The 20885-nt window shown below is 44.1% G+C and overlaps 1 protein-coding gene across 1 annotated transcript in view; it reads right to left on the bottom strand.

The window, feature by feature from the left end:
* Positions 1-20885, bottom strand: part of LOC139227240 (coiled-coil domain-containing protein 192-like) — a 104995-nt gene that overhangs the window by 80396 nt on the left and 3714 nt on the right. Inside the window, exon 3 of the mRNA XM_070858266.1 lies at positions 19503-19607. Within this exon, the coding sequence (XP_070714367.1) occupies positions 19503-19607 (105 nt within the window). The remainder of the gene's footprint in view (positions 1-19502; positions 19608-20885) is intronic.

Genomic DNA, 20885 nt, shown 5'->3' with positions numbered 1-20885 from the left:
TCTTTGCTTTGCCCCTTATACCAGCACATATCTTCCTTAATTGCAGCCAGGTACAAGGGATCTGGGTAACAGTATTGACCTAGTTGTTGATCTCCTCAGTTAAGGGAACACCTGTGCTTTTACTTCAGCCCAAATACGACCACTCTACTTTGATGCACCTTTAGCAGCAGCACCTTCAACTCCTCAGTGTCAAAGTGAGCAGTGTTTCCCACGTTTCCACTATGCCATGGTGAAGTATTAGTTCATTTTTCTGTCATCGCCACCACAGCTTCCCCTTTCATGGCAAGCTGCATTCCTTTAGAATAGAATCATAGAAAGATACAGCACAGAAGGAGGCCATTCGACCCATCATGTGCTGGCTCTTTGAAAGAGCTATGCAATTACTCTCACTCCCCTGCTCTTTCCTCATAGCCCAGCAAATGTTTCCTCTTCATTGGATGTTGTCTCATTGGATTTTGCCAAGCCAAATGTGCTACAGGCAAAACTTTTTCTGTTCATGTTGCCTACTCAAATTAGTGGACAAGCCTTATATCACAAAATTCACACAGCCTACCCCAGAGCTACTAGCACAGGTGTGCTGGTTCATTGGGCCAACATCATTCCATTTTTGACTGTCTCACAAAATGGGGACTTATGTTTCCTATTTGCCTTCGTTTCTGGCGATGGGTAGCTCTCCTAACAAGCTGCTGCTCCTGCCACAGCTCCTGGCCATGAAGTGTAGTAAAGGGCCTTTCAAATGTACTCATGAGGTATATTAACACTATCTAGGCCTTCTATTTCCTCCTGTTCATGATTTATGGGATCTGGTCATCCCATGTGCTCGGTTGTTCTGGGGTAGGTGTGGTGCCCTCCTGCAATTCTGATGTAGCAAACTTTTTCTCGAGTGAAATACCTACCTCACACTTCAAGACCTGACCTCTTCTTAGGATCCTGTAAGTGGTACTCATTTTTGTAACAATTTGTGCCAAGGTTGGTGCAGTCAGCAAGCAGCCTTAGACGAGTTAGAGTTGTTCCTAAAATCCATCAGTGCTTTTTATGGCTTCCTCCATGTAGAAATCCACATAATCTAGAAAATAATTTTTTTCTCTATCTTCTTTTCTCCTTTCTACTGGTTTTTGTGCTCATCGCATATTTTGATGGTTTCTTCATTCATTCCTTGACAGTGGCCTGTCCGTAAGTACGACACATTTTCATGTTTTATAAACAGATCTTATTTGAATAGTGCCCGTAGCTCAATGCTGTGCAATTTTTAAACAACGTATCACACCACACAATAAGCAGGAGTTTATGTTTCATAAGTTGAAAATGTATTTAATTTAGACCTCTTCATGATACCAATGACTCAGATAGCTGACGGCTAAGGGAGATTCATCTGATCCTGGAGCAAATAGTTACAAAAATGTAATTTAAAAGAGCAAAAATGACTGATGTAGCAGGTTAGAGTTTATTTATAACATGTCCCAAGTAAAGGTTAACATAAACTAGCCAAGAAACCTAAGGGAGGAGGAAAGCAAAGGGGGTGCTCTGCCTGTGTCACTGCAATTCTCTACATGTTGATGCAAAAGAAAGGAACTCCATTATATTTAGCCACCTATGCTATGCTAGGGGAAAATTTTAACTTGTAGAGGAGTAACTGATTAGTAGGGTACAAAAAATAACATAAAATGTGACTGCATCAAAATAAAATTGCTAGACGGCGCTGAAAAGATATGAGGCTAGATATCTAGCAAGTGAGTGTGATGGCAGCAAATCACAGCCAACTTGCAGCTGCTAGGTAACAGCACCTAAATTAGATGATCTTAACAATAGAGGCTTATGGAAATTTAGAGTGGCAGAAACCCTAGCAAACACGTTAACTTATGTGGAATGAACTGCCCAGGGAGGCAATGGAGTTGGATTTTGTCGATAAATTCAAAAGGGATTTTTGTCCAAATCACCCTGCAGCCTCTTAGCATCCTCCTCACAGCTCACACCACCACCCAGCTTAGTGTCATCTGCAAACTTGGAGATATTACACTCAATTCCTTCATCTAAATCACTGATGTATATTGTAAATAGCTGGGGTCCCAGCACTGAACCCTGCGGCACTCTCCATCTTAATAATGAATTCTACCATATTATGGTCACTCTTCCCCAAGGGGCCTCGCACAACAAGATTGCTAATTAGTCCTTTCTCATTACACATCACCCAGTCTAGGATGGCCAGCCTTCTAGTTGGTTCCTTGACATATTGGTCTAGAAAACCATCACTAATACACTCTAGGAAATCTTCCTCCACCGTATTGCTGGTTAGCCCAATCTATATGTAGATTAAAGTCGCCCATGATAACTGTTGTACCCTTATTGCAGTGAAATTATTATAAATATGTAATGAAATTATTATAAATTGTCTAAGTGTATAATTGATAACATATAAGTGTAGGGGAAGAGTGACCATAATATGGTAGAATTCCTTATTAAGATGGAGAGTGACACAGTTAATTCAGAGACTAGGGTCCTGAACTTAAGGAAAGGTAAATTCAATGGTATGAGATGTAAATTGGCTAGCACATATAAATTGTACATATAAGTGCAGCGAAGGTTCACCAGACTGATTCCCAGGATGGCAGGACTGACATATGAGGAGAGACTGGATCGACTGGGCCTGTATTCACTGGAGTTTAGAAGGATGAGAGGGGATCTCATAGAAACATATAAAATTCTGATGGGACTGGACAGGTTAGATGCAGGAAGAATGTTCCCGATGTTGGGGAAGTCCAGAACCAGGGGACATAGTCTAAGGATAAGGGGTAAGCCATTTAGGACTGAGATGAGGAGAAACTTCTTCACTCAGAGAGTTGTTAACCTATGGAATTCCCTACCGTAGAGAGTTGTTGATGCCAGTTCATTGGATATATTCAAGAGGGTGTTAGGTATGGCCCTTACGGCTAAAGGGATCAAGGGGTATGGAGAGAAAGCAGGAAAGGGATACTGAGGTGAATGATCAGCCATGATCTTATTGAATGGTGGTGCAGGTTCGAAGGGCCTACTCCTGCAACTATTTTCTATGTTTCTATGTTTCTATAAGAGCAGTAAAAATGTCAATTATAAAAATTCAGCAAGTTATTTGTACAGCACTGCAATTTATAATTCAGAAAAGTTTAGGTAAGTTATGCAATTAGGAAGAATGGATTGAAATGAACATCGGAACAGGAGTAAACCATTCCGCTCCTCAAGCCTATTCCGCCATTCAATTAGATCATGGCTGCTCTGTACCTCAACTTATTTTACCCACCCTTATTCCATATCCTTTGACACGCTTACCTAACAAGATTTTACTGATGGCCATCTTGAAAATTTCAATTGACCCAGCATCCACAGTCATTTGGGGAGATAATTCCATGATTCCACTATCCTTTGTGTGAAAAAGTGCATCATGATTTCACTCCTAAATGGTCTAGCTCTTATTTTAAGATTATGGTTGGACTTTTTCCGCTGCCATGCGTGTGGGATTGGAGGCGGGTCAGGAGTGAAAGTGGAGAGAAATTGGAGTGGGTTGCGAACCCGCCATCATCCTGCCTCCACATGCCTTTAACATGGGCACGTTTGGCAGCATGGCAGTGACCTGAACGGCAGAGGCAGGCAACCTAATTTAGATCATTATTAGCTCATTGTCAGACCCTTAAAAGCCTACTTAACCAGACCCTTGCAATTTCACTGCATGACCACGGGAATCAATCAGCTCGGGAACCCTGTCTCTCAAGCTGAGGCAGACGTTCAGCTGTCACTGATCCACCTCATTAATGCACAGCATGAAAAGCACAATAAATGTTGCCACCTGACATCTGCTTACTTTCCTCAGGGAAGTACTGTTGCAGCACAGATTTAGGTTTCTAGAGGTTGTAATTGTTTTCAGCAAATTCGGGAACCACTATCACCTCATTGGTAGAACCTATCACACCATTGACAGATTGCCTCTTTCATCTCTACTTGACCTGCTATTTATTACATCAGCATAAGTGCCATTTATACTGTCTCACCTTGGCCCTCAGAATCGGACCACGATGAGCCCCAATACCAGCAGCACCAGGCACACCAGGAGCAGCAACAACACCACCACCAACCTTCTCCTCAACCACCTGATACTCCACGGGACAGAAAGCATCAGTGCAGGGCTGCACCGCAACAGAGTCGATACCCCCAACACACAGGGTATACAGGCAAACGATGAGCTTCCTTAACATGACTGAGCAGCAGCAATAAAGGAAGCTCAGATTATCGCGTCAGGTTGTCGCAGACATTTGCAGATTGTTAGAGCAAGAGCTGCAGCCCAGAGGACCTGGTGGACATGCCTTACCAGTGGCTGCCAAAATCACCAGTGCCCTCAACTTCTTCAACTCAGGCTCCTTCCAGGGATCTGCATCAGACATTTTCGACATCTTGCAGTGGCTACCCGCAGACGGATTACACAAGTCACCAATGTCCTGTTTGACAAGTCAGCAATTATATCAACTTTGCCACTGATGATAAGAGGACATTAGGTTTTACTGCTCTAGCTGGCTTCCCACGGGTGCTGGACATCATCGACTGCACACTTGTGACCATCAGAGCGCCCCATCATCACCCAGGAGTGTTTGTCCACTGCAAGGGCTTTCACTCCCTCAATGTGCAGCTGATCTGCAACCATAGGAAGATCATCATGCATGTGTGCACCAAATTCCCTGGCAGTTGCCATGACTTTTTCGTCCTGCGCCAGTCCACCCTGCCTCAGGTCTTCGCACCGCCAAACAAACTTTCTGACTGGCTGCTTGGAGACAAGGGCTATCCACTGAAGAAGTGGCTTATGACACCCTTGAGGAGGCCAAGTACTGAGGCTGAGGAGAGATATAATGAAAGCCACATGTCCACCAGATGTGTCATAGAGCAGACAATCGGCATGCTGAAAATGGGCTTCAGATGCCTTGACAGATCTTGAGGAGCCCTTCAGTACGCAAGTTAATGTAACCTGTGCTCATAATTTAAGCCCTGGTATCATTCTGGTGATTCTATGCTGTATCCCTTCCAATGTCAAGATATATTTCCTGAGCTTTGGTGCCCAAAACCTATGAGTACAGTTTACTCCTGATAATTCAGTCATTTTTTTGCGGTTAAAAATTATATCCAATAATTTCAATAAAGCAATGTAAATTATAGTTATTATAATTATAATGTAGTGCTAAAAAATCGAGTTAACGGGTATTTCAAATTAAGCAACTTTAAGTTAAGAGGAGTGAACTGTATCAGACTAATATTTACCAGTTTGTTGTGTTAATGTTAGAATAATTAATTATAGTTCAATTTTAATGGCCAATATACAAGAAAAACTCAGGTAAAGAACCCTATGCCACTGGATTCTGTTTTCATTCTGTATGTTCCTGTACCGTTTTAAATGGTATTATTTTGGGAAGCTTTGCTCTCTTCTGAAGATAGAAAGTAAAAAATTACAACAGTGAAATACTTTCAGTTGCTTTTGTGCAAGCCTGCTGAACTAGCGCCAGTACTGTACACAAAACTGCCTGTTATAAAACATGTCAGGCAGATGTGGAGTTTAGGGGTTTGGATTGGTGTAATGCTGTCTGCAGCAGGAAAAGTGCACACAGGGCCTAGCTGTTGATGAAATCTGGTGGGATGTGTTAGGCCTTTCATGGAATGGGGAAGGGAATTGTTGAGTTATTGGAAGGCACTATGGGTCATTTAATAGGTAAGCTTGGGATTTGTTTTGCAAATTATTAAATTTTTTTCCACGAATATAATGAGATAAAGTTTATTTTAGGGGTATATAGTGAGTGGGTGGGGAACTGTCATGGGAGCTGCATTTCAGAGAAAATGTTTTTTGGTGGCTGTGATTGGTCATTTATCAAAGATGTGATTGGTTCCCTTTTGTGAACTTTCCAGAATATAACTGTCAACACTTTGGGCTCAATTTTTCCCGATGCCATTTTTTGGCGTATTTGAAGAGTTATGCATGCTTTTTGTAGGCCCGCCTACGCCAAAAAAAAGTTGAAAGTTTCCCCGTTTTAACTTGTGAATGTGGCCCGGTGCACATTGTCCTTAAGCTCTGTGGGTGGAGCCTAAAATGTGCACCAAAAAGATCAGGTTGCCAGAGTAATGAGGGACACACTGCGGGCTGAGGCTGGAAAGTGAAACATACAAGACATTCTGGCAAGCTCACAGCAACCTGCACAAGCACATTGCAGCTTACCAACATGAAAATATTAAAGAGTCTTTGTGCCTAAAGTAAACTGAATTAGAAAGGCCCCCCTGCCCTCCCCCCTTGTCGGTGCCCGTGCCGGTCCTAGCCCAGGCAGAAAGGCCTCCCTCCCTTGCCGGTACCCAGTACCGCTCATAGCCCGGGCCAAAAGACATTCCCTCCCACGCGCCCCCCCCCCGCCCCAGGCCCCGGAGCCAGTACCGCTCCTAGCCCAGGCCGAATGGGTAGACAAACCAGACCAAAAGCCCCAGATTAAAGTTAATTCAAGATTAAAGACCAAAAGAAGATTGTTACATAGAAACATAGAAAATAGGTGCAGGAGTAGGCCATTCAGCCCTTCGAGCCTGCACCGCCATTCAATGAGTTCATGGCTGAACATGCAACTTCAGTACCCCATTCCTGCTTTCTCGCCATACCCCTTGATCCCCCTAGTAGTAAGGACTACATCTAACTCCTTTTTGAATATATTTAGTGAATTGGCCTCAACAACTTTCTGTGGCAGAGAATTCCACAGGTTCACCACTCTCTGGGTGAAGAAGTTTCTCCTCATCTCGGTCCTAAATGGATTACCCCTTATCATTAGACTGTACAGTATGACAGAACTCATAAGCAAAAATAGAAACATAGAAATCTACAGCTCAGAACAGGCCATTTCGGCCCATCGTGTCCGCGCCGGCTGACAAAGAGCCACACGGCCCTCTGTCAGCAGCCTTGAAGGTTACATATAAACCTATGAACAATGATGAAAAGGTAAAGAGCATCCGGCATAACCAGTCTGCCCCACACAACTGCGATACCCCACGCACCGCAAAATTTTACACTCCACTCCGACCGGAGCCATGCGATCTCCCAGGAGAGGCAAAAACCAGATAAAAACCCAGGCCAATTGGGAAAAAAAATCTGGGGATATTCCTCTTCGACCCATCCAGGTGATCAAAACTAGTCCAGGATATCATTCTGGCCGTATTCATATGAACATAAGAACATAAGAAATAGGAACAGGAGTAAGCCATTCGGCCCCTCAAGCCTGCTCTGCCATTCAATAAGATCATGGCTGATCTGATCATGGACTCAGCTCCACTTCTCTGCCTGGTCCACATAATTCTTAACCCTTTATCATTTAAGAAACTGTCTATTTCTGTCTTAAATTTATTCAATCTCCCAGCGTCCACAGTTCTCTGAGGCAACAAATTCCATAGATTTACAACCCTCTGAGAGAAGAAATTTTTCCTCATATCTGTTTTAAATAGGCGGCCCCTTATTCTAAGATTATGCCCTCTAGTTCTAGTCTCCCCCATCAGTGGAAACATCCTCTCTGCATCCACCTTGTCAAGCCCCCTCATAATCTTATACGTTTTGATAAGATCACCTCTCAATCTTCTGAATTCCAATGAGTAGAGGCCCAATCTCCTCAACCTTTCCTCATAAGTTAACCCCTCATCTCCGGAATCAACCTAGTGAACCTCTCTGAACTGCCTCCAAAGCAAGTATGGAAACCAAAACTGCACGCAGTATTTCATGTGTGGCCTCACCGATACCCTGTATAGCTGTAACAAGACTTCCCTGCTTTTATACTCCATCCCCTTTGCAATAAAGACCAAGATTCCACTGGCCTTTCTGATCACTTGCTGTCCCTGCATACCATCCTTTTGTGTTCCATGCACACATATCCCCAGGTCCCACTGTACTGCAGCACTTTGCAATCTTTCTCCATTTAAATAATAACTTGCTCTTGGATTATTTTTCTACCAAAGTGCACGACCTCACACTTCTAACATTATACTCCATCTGCCAAATTTTTGCCCAGTCACTTAAATGTCTATGTCACATGGATGAACTTCAACAATTGTACATCCCTGTCTGGAGTAAAAGTAAAATGGGGAAGGTGGCTCGACCGTGGCTAACAAGGGAAATTAAGGATAGTGTTAAATCCAAGGAAGAGGCATATAAATTGGTCAGAAAAAGCAGCAAACCTGAGGACTGGGAAAAATTTAGAATTCAGCAGAGGAGCACTAAGGGTTTAATTAAGAGGGGGAAAATAGAGGAAGCTTGCTGGGAACATAAAAACTGACTGCAAAAGCTTCTATACATAAGTGAAGAGAAAAAGATTAGTGAAGACAAATGTAGGTCCCTTGCAGTCGGATTCAGGTGAATTTATAATGGGGAACAAAGAAATGGCAGACCAATTGAACAAATACTTTGGTTCTGTCTTCACGAAGGAAGACACAAATAATCTTCCGGATGTACTAGGGGACAGAGGGTCTAGTGAGAAGTAGGAACTTAAGGATATCCTTATTAGGCGGGAAATTGTGTGAGAGAAATTGATGGGATTGAAGGCCAATAAATCCCCGGGGCCTGACTCTGCATCCCAGAGTACTTAAGGAAGTAGCCCTAGAAATAGTGGATGCATTGGTGATCATTTTCCAACAGTCTATCGACTCTGGATCAGTTCCCATGGACTTGGAGTGTAGCTAATGTAACAGCACTTTTTAAAAAAGGAGGGAGAGAGCAAACGGGTAATTTTAGACCGGTTAGCCTGACATCAGTAGTGGGGAAAATGTTGGAATCAATCATTAAGGATGAAATAGCAGCGCATTTGGAAAGCAGTGACAGGATCGGTCCAAGTCAACATGGATTTATGAAAGGGAAGTCATGCTTGACAAATCTTCTGGAATTTTTTGAGGATGTAACTAGCAGAGTGGACAAGGGAGAACCAGTGGATATGGTGTATTTAGACTTTCAAAAGGCTTTTGACAAGTTCCCACACAAGAGATTGGTGTGCAAAATCAAAGCACATGGTATTGGGGGTAATGTACTGGCGTGGATAGAGAACTGGTTGGCAGACAGGAAGCAGAGAGTCGGGATAAACGGGTCCTTTTCAGAACGGCAGGTAATGACTAGTGGAGTGCCACAGGGTTCAGTGCTGGGACCCCAGCTCTTTACAATATACATTAATGATTTAGACGAAGGAATTGAGTGTAATATCTCCAAGTTTGCAGATGACACTAAAGTGGGTGGCGGTGTGAGCTGTGAGGAGGACGCTAAGGGTGACTTGGACAGGTTAGGTGAGTGGGCAAATGCATGGCAGATGCAGTATAATGTGGATAAATGTGAGGTTATCCACTTTGAGCGTTTAATTCTTTTGGCCTACTGCCGTAAAGTGTGGCCATCCATAGCAACGGCATGGCAACGCTCGATTCCCGTGATTCTGGAGGTCAAGAGTCACCATGACATGCGCAGAAGAGGAGACAGAGAAGAGGGAGCTCAGAGGGACTGAAGGCATGGCTGGATGTAGTGTGGCTATTTTGGGAGGAAGGAGGGAGACTTTAGAGCTTCACAGCAAGTAGGCAACCAAAAAGGCGGTGTTACCAGCCACATATTTGACCGAATTTTGCCTATAATGGAGAGAGAGGAGAGGGAGGCATCAAAGCACACTGTGGAGACTGATGCTGGAGAGAGCAATGAGGTGGGAGAGGAGCACATTGGAGTCCGCAAAAGAGCCAGGAGGTTCTCGGACGAGGCAAATGCCTCCCTCCTGCAGAAGGTCGAGTCACGCTGGGGTGACCCAGGAGGGCGTGGGAATCCCACCCCTAAGGCCTACCAGAGGATATGGGCCGAGATAGCAGAGGTGGTCTCGTCGGTGACCAATGAGATGCGTGAGGGCAACCAATGCCGCAAATGATGGAACGACCTTGTGGGATCCACAAGAGTAAGTATTATATTGATTTACATGTACATATGTTTATATAATTTGATTTGTAACCGTCATGAATGACTATCAGCAGATGTGAAGTCTTGCGCTTTTACCGGGAATGTTTTACTCAAAGCCTGCAGTCACAATATATGTCTTTAGGTAAAGAATGATAATAATCATAATAATAATGATTACATCTGGCGGTTATGTGTTGTATCAGTGTCTGTGACAGTATCTAGCAATGATATCATGCAATGATCTCATGCAATGTCATCCTGTCACTTTTTACAAAAGAAGCTATTGATGATGAGGTCCGTGCAGAGGCGAACGGATGGCGGGCCACCAGTCCCCAGTGACATCACAGAGATGGAGGAGCGAGTGCTCGCACTCGTGGGGAAGCACCCCCGGACAGCCACGGATGCATCTGCAGACCCTGAAGTGATGCCACGTGAGTAAAGCTTACACCATTGCGTCATTTAAAGTCTATAGATGCCACACCCACTCATATCCGAACAATCATATATGATAGATGATTTCTAAAAGTGTCATTGAAATAATGCTGGCCTAATCAAAATCATTGCAATGCACAATGTGTTGGTCATGAAATGTGATGTCTGTGATGATTTTGAGAGCGGTGGTGCTTATGTCGTGCATATGTTGTGTGTAGCGCTGGATTCACCTTCTCACCCTAGCACCCCCTTCTCCTCTAACAACCTCATTTATGTTTTGCAGCTCAGCCAGCAGAGTGGCCCTAGGCAAGACCACAGAGACCAGAAGGTGGGGGCGCGAGGCAGGAGTCAGCGGACGATCCTATTACATCTGGTGCTGAGGAGCTCCGATTCTCGCCCGTCAATCCGCTGGGTCTGTTCTCAATGGATGAGAGCGTGGAATTTGAAGAATCTGCATCGCCACGCTCCAGAACCCATTCCACCCCAAGGGCATTTAGTGGTCTCCGGTCATTCCAGCCTCCACTCTGGAGGTACTAGCCCCAAGCACCTCTCTACAGGGCACCCCATTTGTCCCCAGGACGGTGCCGACCCCACGGAGGCCTCATGGATGCAGCAGCTCTGTTCTACGAGCGCTACATGACAGCGGAGAGATGGTACAGTTGTCCAGGAGAACTGCAGACATTGGTGACCAGCTCATCAAAGCTTTAGGGGGCATATCCCAACACCTGGCCACCATGACCGAGTACATTCCATGCATGGTGGAGTCACTGGATGCGATAGCCAGGAACACTGTTGCCACAGCCCTCCCAATGGTCCCCGAGCGCGGCACTCCACCCCTATGTTCCGCACCACCACTGCGAACGGCAGGTGAGAGCAAGGACCAAGATCCTGCTTCTGCATCAGAGAATGTTGTCCCCTCGGCACACCCCGCTCCCGTACCCGTGCAACGACCGCATCTGCCTTCATCCCCCCCTAATGAGGCACCACCTGAGGAGCTCCTCAGCCAGGCGCCGTGGAGCGAGGAAGGGAAGGGGTAGAGGTGGGGAGAAGGAGAGGGAGGAAGGAAAGTGAGGTGCATGTGCACAGGTGATGGCTGTGTTATATCTCCATCTGGTTGTATGCAATTTGTTGCAATGTACGGGGGCTGGGGACCACGCTCCTGCTTTGCCTTTGTATTCTGTGTTGCTGGACATGTTGAACATGTGATTTATGTCAATGGTGGAAAAAGTGGGGTGTGGGTGGGGGTTGGGTGTTATTGGCTGTGATACTTATGATTTCACACCAATGTTGGTAATAAATTTTTGTTATTGAACATAACCTTGTTTCACATTGTCTCAGATAGCTGGGCCATTACACACTAATGATTCCTTACCATGAAAGGGTTAAATACAACTTAACATCAATCAACATAAATTTTAACTGGCACCAAGGTGATGGGCACTATTGATGTCTGAGCTGCACATACACAGCAGTGTGTCAGCGTTGTCACTCACATCAGCGCTCTTTCAGGCAAATCTTTCAGCTATCAGCTCCTCATGTAAGAGTGGGATTTAACAAATGCCAGCCACACTTTTTGTGGGCGGTTTTTTGAGCGAGCGATATTGTGGGCGAAATTTGTGCGAGGTGGTGAAATTGACGATGGGCGATCTCCATGGCCGCTAGTTTGGGTAAATATGCTCTTTACGACAAAAAACAGTCGCCGGGCGTTATTACTGAATCTCGGCGTTAATTCGGCGCGGAAAGTAACACTCGCGATATTATGGGCGTTGATTGCACCCATTCTGCTGTTTCCGCCCAAAAAAGTGGGCGGGTGGTAATATTTTTACCCGCCATTAAGCACATGGGGAAAGTAACGCTCGGCAATAAGTTTCCGAAAAATGCCCGCCAGTTTCCATTTTTTGCCAAAATGGGCGATATATGGGCGTTATACATCATTTCAACGGTAAAATGGGCGTTAAGTGGGCGTTAAGCATGCAAAAAAAGTGGAGGTTCTCGCCCCATATGTTTTAATGTGAACTTTAAGACCACATTAAAAGCTTGATTATTTAACATTCATACAAGATAGTGATAGTTGAAAATAAAGAAGTAATCACAGGTCAACAACTGAGATAAATGCCACACACATGCATTGGAACTTTCAACTTTGGTGGTGGCGGGGGCGTGGGGGTTGGAGGTTGTAAAGTTAACAATACTGAAGTCAATGGAAAAGAAAATCAGAAGAGGTGTATAACAGGCATCTGATTTGATATCGTCCGCTTTACACCCACGGGGAAATTGAAGTTCCAACCGTGAGCCGGAATCTTCTCAGTCCTGTGAGTGCAGGTTTGGAGGCGGGCCCGCTGGCAAAATGGCCCTGATTGACAGCGGGTCGGGATCCCGCTCTGAACCCGCCTCCATGTTAGTTTCTCAGCTGTCAGGTCTGTGTGCAGATTGCAGACCCGGCACCAAGCGGCGGGCCACTTCATTAAGTTTCTTAACAGATAGTTTAGGGCAATTTAAGAAGATTAAAAGCAGGCACTTAGATTTTACCAACTTTTTGATGGGTTTGCCGTCCCTCGGGAACACGCTCGGTAAGTGGGTTCTCAGTGGCTCTCCATTGCTTTGGCAAGTTGACAGCTGCAGAAGTGGTATAAAAGCTACCATTTCACAGCTGTTCACTTTCCAATGTCAGAAGACAAAGCCTTCAGGATTTGGAAGAAACTTTTGAGCTGTATGCAGGTTGGGAGTGTTTGCAGTGAACTCTATTCACTGTCACCTCCTTGGAGCAACCTCTCTCACCATTGACAGATTGCTTCTGTCATTTCAACCTCAACCGCCATCTATTCCAGCAGCATCCATGCTCTTGACAAAATCTCACCTTGGTCCTCAGAATCCCATCACGATCAGCCCCAACGCCAACATCACTAAACATACCAACATCACTAAACACACCAACATCACTACCAACAACACCAACCCTCTCTGCAATCACCTGATGCTGCACAGGACACAGGACATCAGCACCTGACTACATTACTGCCCGGGAGGCCAGGGATGGCCTCACCATGGCCACATTTACTTCACTTGACCCTGTACACCCTGGCTACCACATGATGCGGCAGTTTGTCACCACCCCACACCTGCACCATAAATCATCCCTGCAATGTCCAACCCATTCCTTTCCCACTCATCACCATTGTACAGGGTACCCTTATGTCTCACCATTCACTGCAACTCACTAAGCCACTTCCAAAGGTGCACAGAAATCTGCCCAAGAAGACAAAGTGTTCAAAATAAAGATTTAAATGTTTGACAGCACATTAGTAGAAAGTCTACATGAACATTGGCTGAAACACCCAAGTGCGTACCCTTGCGATTTGTTAGTTGGTATGATTAGACAAGGATGAGGGTGAGTGTGAGGGGTGGCTTGTGAGATGGGGATGTGATAATGTAGATAGTGAGTAAGAGGGATGGGTGGAGGTGCAAAGTTAGTTGGTATGACTAAGGATGTGCAGGGGTAGAGTAGGGAAGGCAAAATGATGAGGATGTGATGAGTGGCACAGCAGGATGAGGTTGAGTGGGGCTTTGCAGTAACATTTCTTCATCTACTGAGATCATTGAAAAGTTTGTGCCACTCCAGACAGGTCCTCCTAATGACATCTCTGCTTGTGCCCTGCTTTGCAATGTGCAACGAGGCTCTCTTGGTCTCCTGGGGAGGTCTCTTCCGTCCATTGGAACCTCCCTATGTGCTCCCTATAAGCATCTGGAGGGAGTCATGGGAGAGCCTAGGTGTAGCCATGCACCTTTGTGCAGTGTTTGTCAGTATTTTCAGCAGCTAAATGCTGCAGAACACTGACTGAAGGGGGCCGCAATTGCCCTCTGCTCAAAACGGGGCAGATATTTCGAATTAAATGAATATTCTCCACCCGAATCCATGGAGCGGAGAATAGAGGGAAATTGGCCTTTTAACTTTTTTAAATTGTCGGGGCGGTGTTTGGGGCGGCTGAGGGGCAGAAGTGACTGACAGGGCGGGAACACGGGGCACGGTGGAAACATATTTCTGCTGTCCCCGGCCTGGGGGAAATTTCGGATGGGTTGGACTATCCGCCTACCCCTGGTCAGAAAGGCCTTACTCCCCCATTACTGCCTCTTAATGACGGTAATGGACTTTAAAGATGGGGACAATTTCAGCCCCAAGAACTGTCAGAAAAAAGTCAACCATGGTCCCTTTAAGGAAACCGGCTAATGACGCACCATCAGACGATGTCAGCAGAGCGATTTCCTGTTAACTAGCTGGGAACCCCGCAGGGTGGGCTTAACAAGCCCATCAATGGAAGATTGCTGTCAGAGGATGGACTGGAGCTGGGAGCGCGTTCCCCACACACCACCGATGCCACCTGCACCCAATGGCAAAATGACGGCCATGGTGTGCATTCCAAGTTATTCAACTCTAGAAACATCATAGATATGATAAAATCTACGTGAAAGAAAACATTTAGGTGGAAATCAAGTCCATTTCTCTAAATACTGACATTAATTAAAATTTAGAGATAGTTACAAGATTTCACTGGTCAGCACTGATATTCTCTCAGGCTCAGTGTTATTAACTCCAAGTAGCTAATCTCTACATTCTGAAGCATACCTTTACTACTCAACAGCTGGTTAAATGATAGTATGACTTGGCAATTGCTAAATGGAGCTCTTGTTATGTGTACTGGATACTATGATCTTGCATGTGCCATCATAAATTCTCTCCTGTCTTTTCAGAAGGTGGACTGTCAAGCACTCGAGTGAGACAAGACTGATTGCAAACCAATAAATTAGTTTAATCTGCATAGAATACACACGAGAACAGAATACAGTTTTCCAGTGAGGTACACCTATTTCCTACTACACATCATTGCCTCATTATAGACTAAACTCAATTACAAATCAAGTGTTCCTGAATCGACTGGCATCTGACTTGTTAACCGTCGTTACAGACTGCGCATATTCCTATCGAGGACTTCAGACTTCCTTCGACAAAGAGAAACAAGAAAAAACCTATCCTCTGACCTTCCTCCCACCCACACCCTTAGATTTGTGTGTCAAGGATTGGCTCGTCAAGTTGGCAATCAAAGTTACCACCTTGAGTGAAATGCTGCGCTCCTCCTTGATGTGGAAGCTCATGGCACCTATTTGTCTGTGCATCTAAGTCCCTCTGCCAGATGTATTAAATGGTCACCAGTCGACCATCAACAAATGTTCATTGTCCAACATGCAAAAGTAAACATTTAAATAGCTTTGGGATAGCTTATTATTTCTAACATTTCAGTCACTATAAGCTTGCTAGATCTTTTTTCTTTTTTATAATATCAGCTTTTTAATGTTAAGTCAAACAAGAATGCTGTAACCTTAGGAATTAACCCTTTATAAGCTGAATCTTAACTTCACAACAATACCAGAAAATAAATTACAATAAAATATCTTCCAGGCCATATAGGTGAGAATACCAACATGTTACAGAGACATCACATTTGAGATGGTTGGAAAATTATGTGACAATTAATGAACTAAAAATTGGTGCTATTTATGGATTATACAATATCATGATGTTTGTTTCAACAAATTAACTTTCACTTACTAATTTATTGATAAAAACAACAAAAGATCAACAAATGAATCCAATCAATACTTGCTCGTTTGTATTAATTTCCCAATCTTATGGGAGTAACAACTTTATTGCCCTACACTCAAGTAAACAGTTTTATCTGAATGCTGTAATACAGTCCCTACCACTTATAGCAAAGAGAATTGATGTTAAGGCGATTTGTCTGCGATAAGAAGTGGACTGTAAATCGTGAGAGAAGTGTTGCGTGTCTTTGTTATAGGACTTCGGCAGTTCGGGAGTGTTTAAACTAATATGGCAGGGGGATGGGAACCTATGCAGCGAGACAGGGCGAAGTAATATGGAGTCAGAAACAGATGGTAGAAAGGTAAAAAGCAATAGTGGAAGGCCAAGTAAACAAAGGCAAGAAACAAAAAGGGCCACACTACATCATAATTCTAAAAGCACAAAGGGTGTTAAAAAAACAAGGCTGAAGGCTTTGTGTCTTAATGCAAGGAGTATCCGTAATAAGGTGGATGAATTAACTGTGCAAATAGATGTTAACAGATATGATGTGATTGGGATTAGAGACGTGGCTCCAGGATGATCAGAGCTGGGAACTCAACATCCAAGGGTATTCAACATTCAGGAAGGATAGAATAAAAGGAAAGGGAGGTAGGGTAGCATTGCTGGTTAAAGAGGAGATTAATGCAATAATTAGGAAGGACATTAGCTTGGATGATGTGGAATCTATATGGGTAGAGCTTCAGAACACCAAAGGGCAAAAAATGTTAGTGGGAGTTGTGTACAGACCTCCAAACAGTAGTAGTGATGTTGGGGAGGGCATCAAACAGGCAATTAGGGGTGCATGCAATAAAGGTGCAGCAGTTATCATGGGTGACTTTAATATGCATATAGATTGGGCTAACCAAACTGGAAGCAATACGGTGGAGGAGGATTTCCTGGAGTGCATAAGGGATGGTTTTCTAGACCAATATGTCGAGGAACAAACTAGGGGGGAGGCCATTTTAGACTGGATGTTGTGTAATGAGAGAGGATTAATTAGCAATCTCGTTGTGCAAGGCCCCTTGGGGAAGAGTGACGATAATATAGTTGAATTCTACATTAGGATGGAGAATGAAACAGTTAATTCAGACACCATGGTCCAGAACTTAAAGAAGGGTAACTTTGAAGGTATGAGGCGTGAATTGGCTAGGATTGATTGGCGAATGATACTTAAGGGGTTGACAGTGGATGGGCAATGGCAGACATTTAGAGACCGCATGGATGAACTATAACAATTGTACATCCCTGTCTGGCGTAAAAATAAAAAAGGGAAGGTGGCTCAACCGTGGCTATCAAGGGAAATCAGGGATAGTATTAAAGCCAAGGAAGTGGCATACAAATTGGCCAGAAATAGCAACGAACCCGGGGACTGGGAGAAATTTAGAACTCAGCAGAGGAGGACAAATGGTTTGATTAGGGCAGGGAAAATGGAGTACGAGAGGAAGCTTGCAGGGAACATGAAAACGGACTGCAAAAGTTTCGATAGATATGTAAAGAGAAAAAGTTTAGTAAAGACAAGCGTAGGTCCCCTGCAGGGGAAGTCATAACGGGGAACAAAGAAATGGCAGACCAATTGAACAAGTACTTTGGTTCGGTATTCACTAAGGAGGACACAAACAACCTTCCGGATATAAAAGGGGTCAGAGGGTCTAGTAGGAAGGAGGAACTGAAGGAAATCCTTATTAGTCGGGAAATTTTGTTGGGGAAATTGATGGGATTGAAGGCCGATAAATCCCCAGGGCCTGATGGTCTGCATCCCAGAGTATTTAAGGAGGTGGCCTTGGAAATAGTGCATGCATTGACAGTCATTTTCCAACATTCCAACACAAGAGATTAATGTGCAAAGTTAAAGCACATGGGATTGGGGGTAGTGTGCTGACGTGGATTGAGAACTGGTTGGCAGACAGGAAGCAAAGAATAGGAGTAAATGGGTACTTTTCAGAATGGCAGGCAGTGACTAGTGGTGTACCGCAAGGTTCTGTGCTGGGGCCCCAGCTGTTTACATTGTACATTAATGATTTAGACGAGGGGATTAAATGTACTATCTCCAAATTTGCGGATGACACTAAGTTGGGTGGCAGTGTGAGCTGCGAGGAGGATGCTATGAGGCTGCAGAGTGACTTGGATAGGTTAGGTGAGTGGGCAAATGCATGGCAGATGAAGTATAATGTGAATAAATGTGAGGTTATCCACTTTGGTGGTAAAAACAGAGAGACAGACTATTACCTGAATGGTGACAGATTAGGAAAAGGGGAGGTGCAACGAGACCTGGGTGTCATGGTACATCAGTCATTGAAGGTTGGCATTCAGGTACAGCAGGCGGTTAAGAAAGCAAATGGCATGTTGGCCTTCATAGTGAGGGGATTTGAGTACAGGGGCAGGGAGGTGTTACTACAGTTGTACAGGGCCTTGGTGAGGCCACATCTGGAGTATTGTGTACAGTTTTGGTCTCCTAACTTGAGGAAGGACATTCTTGCTATTGAGGGAGTGCAGTGAAGGTTCACCAGACTGATTCCCGGGATGGCGGTACTGACATATCAAGAAAGACTGGATCAACTGGGCTTGTATTCACTGGAGTTCAGAAGAATGAGAGGGGATCTCATAGAAACGTTTAAAATTCTGACGGGTTTCGACAGGTTAAATGCAGGAAGAATGTTCCCAATGTTGGGGAAGTCCAGAACCAGGGGTCATTGTCTAAGGATAAGGGGTAAGCCATTTAGGACCGAGATGAGGAGAAACTTCTTCACCCAGAGAGTGGTGAACCTGTGGAATTCTCTACCACAGAAAGTTGTTGAGGCCAATTCACTAAATATATTCAAAAAGGAGTTAGATGAGGTCCTTACTACTTGGGGGATCAAGGGGTATGGCGAGAAAGCAGGAATGGGGTACTGAAGTTGCATGTTCAGCCATGAACTCATTGAATGATGGTGCAGGCTCGAAGGGCCGAATGGCCTACTCCTGCACCTATTTTCTATGTTTCTATGTTTCTATGACTTTGAAATAATGAATTCAATACAAAATCTATATCAGCAGAACCGCTCAGCAATGCAGCAATTATTGAAATTTTAACTATTGAAAATGACTTTTAATTAAAAATATTTCTTTGTTTGTTTCCAAAATATAAGATAACTTAACAGCTTTTCTCACTGCTTGAATCTAATAATAACTGTACTTATAAATAGCAATACTATAACAGTAAATGGAAGATACTTCGAATATTTTCCGGAGCTGTAAAAATTCCGACCCTGTAAATGTACAATGTAATAGAGATTGTGATAAAGGGCAGTTTATTAATAATAGCTTGCACCTAAATAAACACTAAAGCAGGTAATAAGCATATAAGATTAAAAATCAAACTTCGACTAAATATCCTTGTATGGTTAGCTTACTAACATTTGTGGACATATAACTTTTGGTACACATGTTACACAATGAAAAAATATTGAGGATTAATTTTGCTTTTATAAATTTCACTTTAACATATCCAAAATGATTTACCTCTTTTGTTAGCATTCTTGCTTTTTCTTCTGCCTCTTGCAGTTCGCTTTCTACTTCTGCTGTATCTGGGATAGAACCAATCTGTGTGAAGTTTAAACCTTGTATCTGAAAAAGTAAATAAATCAGCATTTCTACAGCACAAAGCATGGCACTGATCAAGGCCATGCTATCACCTTTCTCAATTGATGTATCTTAACACCAGTTGTGTAACTTTTATTTATTTTTTGCACAACACATCTAGCATGCAAGTCAAAAGAATCAATTGTCCTGCATAATGAATAGATTGATTGCCACTTGTAAAATGTAGAATGAATTAAAGAACCAGGCCTGTATAGATCCATTAAATTATGTTATCACCACCATGTGGAAAAACACCAGGGTTAAAGAAAACATATAGGTCTAGAAATTTGGGTCATTTGTTAGCGCGCCTGGGCTTTTGGCCCGGCCGCTGTGCCACTAAAGACACCCATTAAATTCCGCGGGAGTTTAGCAGCGGTAGTAACCCATAGCGTCCCGCTCCGCCGGCAATGACAACGTCATCACTGTGTGCAATGCCCCGTTAGCGTCCCGGACCCGAAATTGGGTATCACCCCCTGAAGCTGCACAGCGGCGATACCAGCGACAGCTTCAGGGGATATGCACAGGGTGGCTGCCTGCTCATGGGGCGCAAGTTAAAGGAGAGGTGTGGGCCTTTAAAAAAAATTATGCCGATTTTGTCCTGTGCTCAGTTGGCACTTTTAATGTGGGGTCCATGCAGCGATCGTTCAGCCTGGCACTCTGCTTGTGTGCCGGGCTGTTAGCAAAGCACCCCCGCTCTCCGGTGGTCCAGTTGGACCCTTTCATTACTGCAGAGTTTGCAGCTTGGGCCCTTCCCTTTAATTAAGGAAAGAGCCCCTCCTATGCGGCAGTGCTAAATGGCCCTGTGTGTAGCGCTGCGCCCCACTTCCGATGCGCCTGCCCCACTACCACCCTAGAAAGGAAGTGGAGCGTGTTATTTTGCACTCCATCCTTTCGGGGGCATTAACCCAATTTCTCACGAGAGGCGAGACTTCTGCGCCTGGTGAGTGTTCCTGCCCCTAAACGGGGCGTAACGGAATTTTTTCCCCCATAAAGTCACAAAGCAACATAATAAAGCACTTCAACTTATTTTCTAGTGTAACATAAAGTACAAAATTATTCAATTTTTCAGTTGGAAAAACCTACTTTAAGCATTAGAACTTAAATAAGCATTTTACCTAGCCACAACATACAATAAATATTTACACTCATGGAGCAACTATAGGTCACTTGTGGCTTTTTCCACTCATGAATTGTTCGTCTTGCTCATTTATGGATCTTTTTATCATAGATTGTGGCTGGATATTATATATCCTCTATTCATAG

The sequence above is a fragment of the Pristiophorus japonicus genome, chromosome 1 (genome assembly GCF_044704955.1).
Source record: "Pristiophorus japonicus isolate sPriJap1 chromosome 1, sPriJap1.hap1, whole genome shotgun sequence".
NCBI classification, from domain to species: domain Eukaryota; kingdom Metazoa; phylum Chordata; class Chondrichthyes; family Pristiophoridae; genus Pristiophorus; species Pristiophorus japonicus.
The sequence above is the reverse complement of the archived record's forward strand: the minus strand, read 5'-3'. Positions and strand labels throughout refer to the sequence as shown.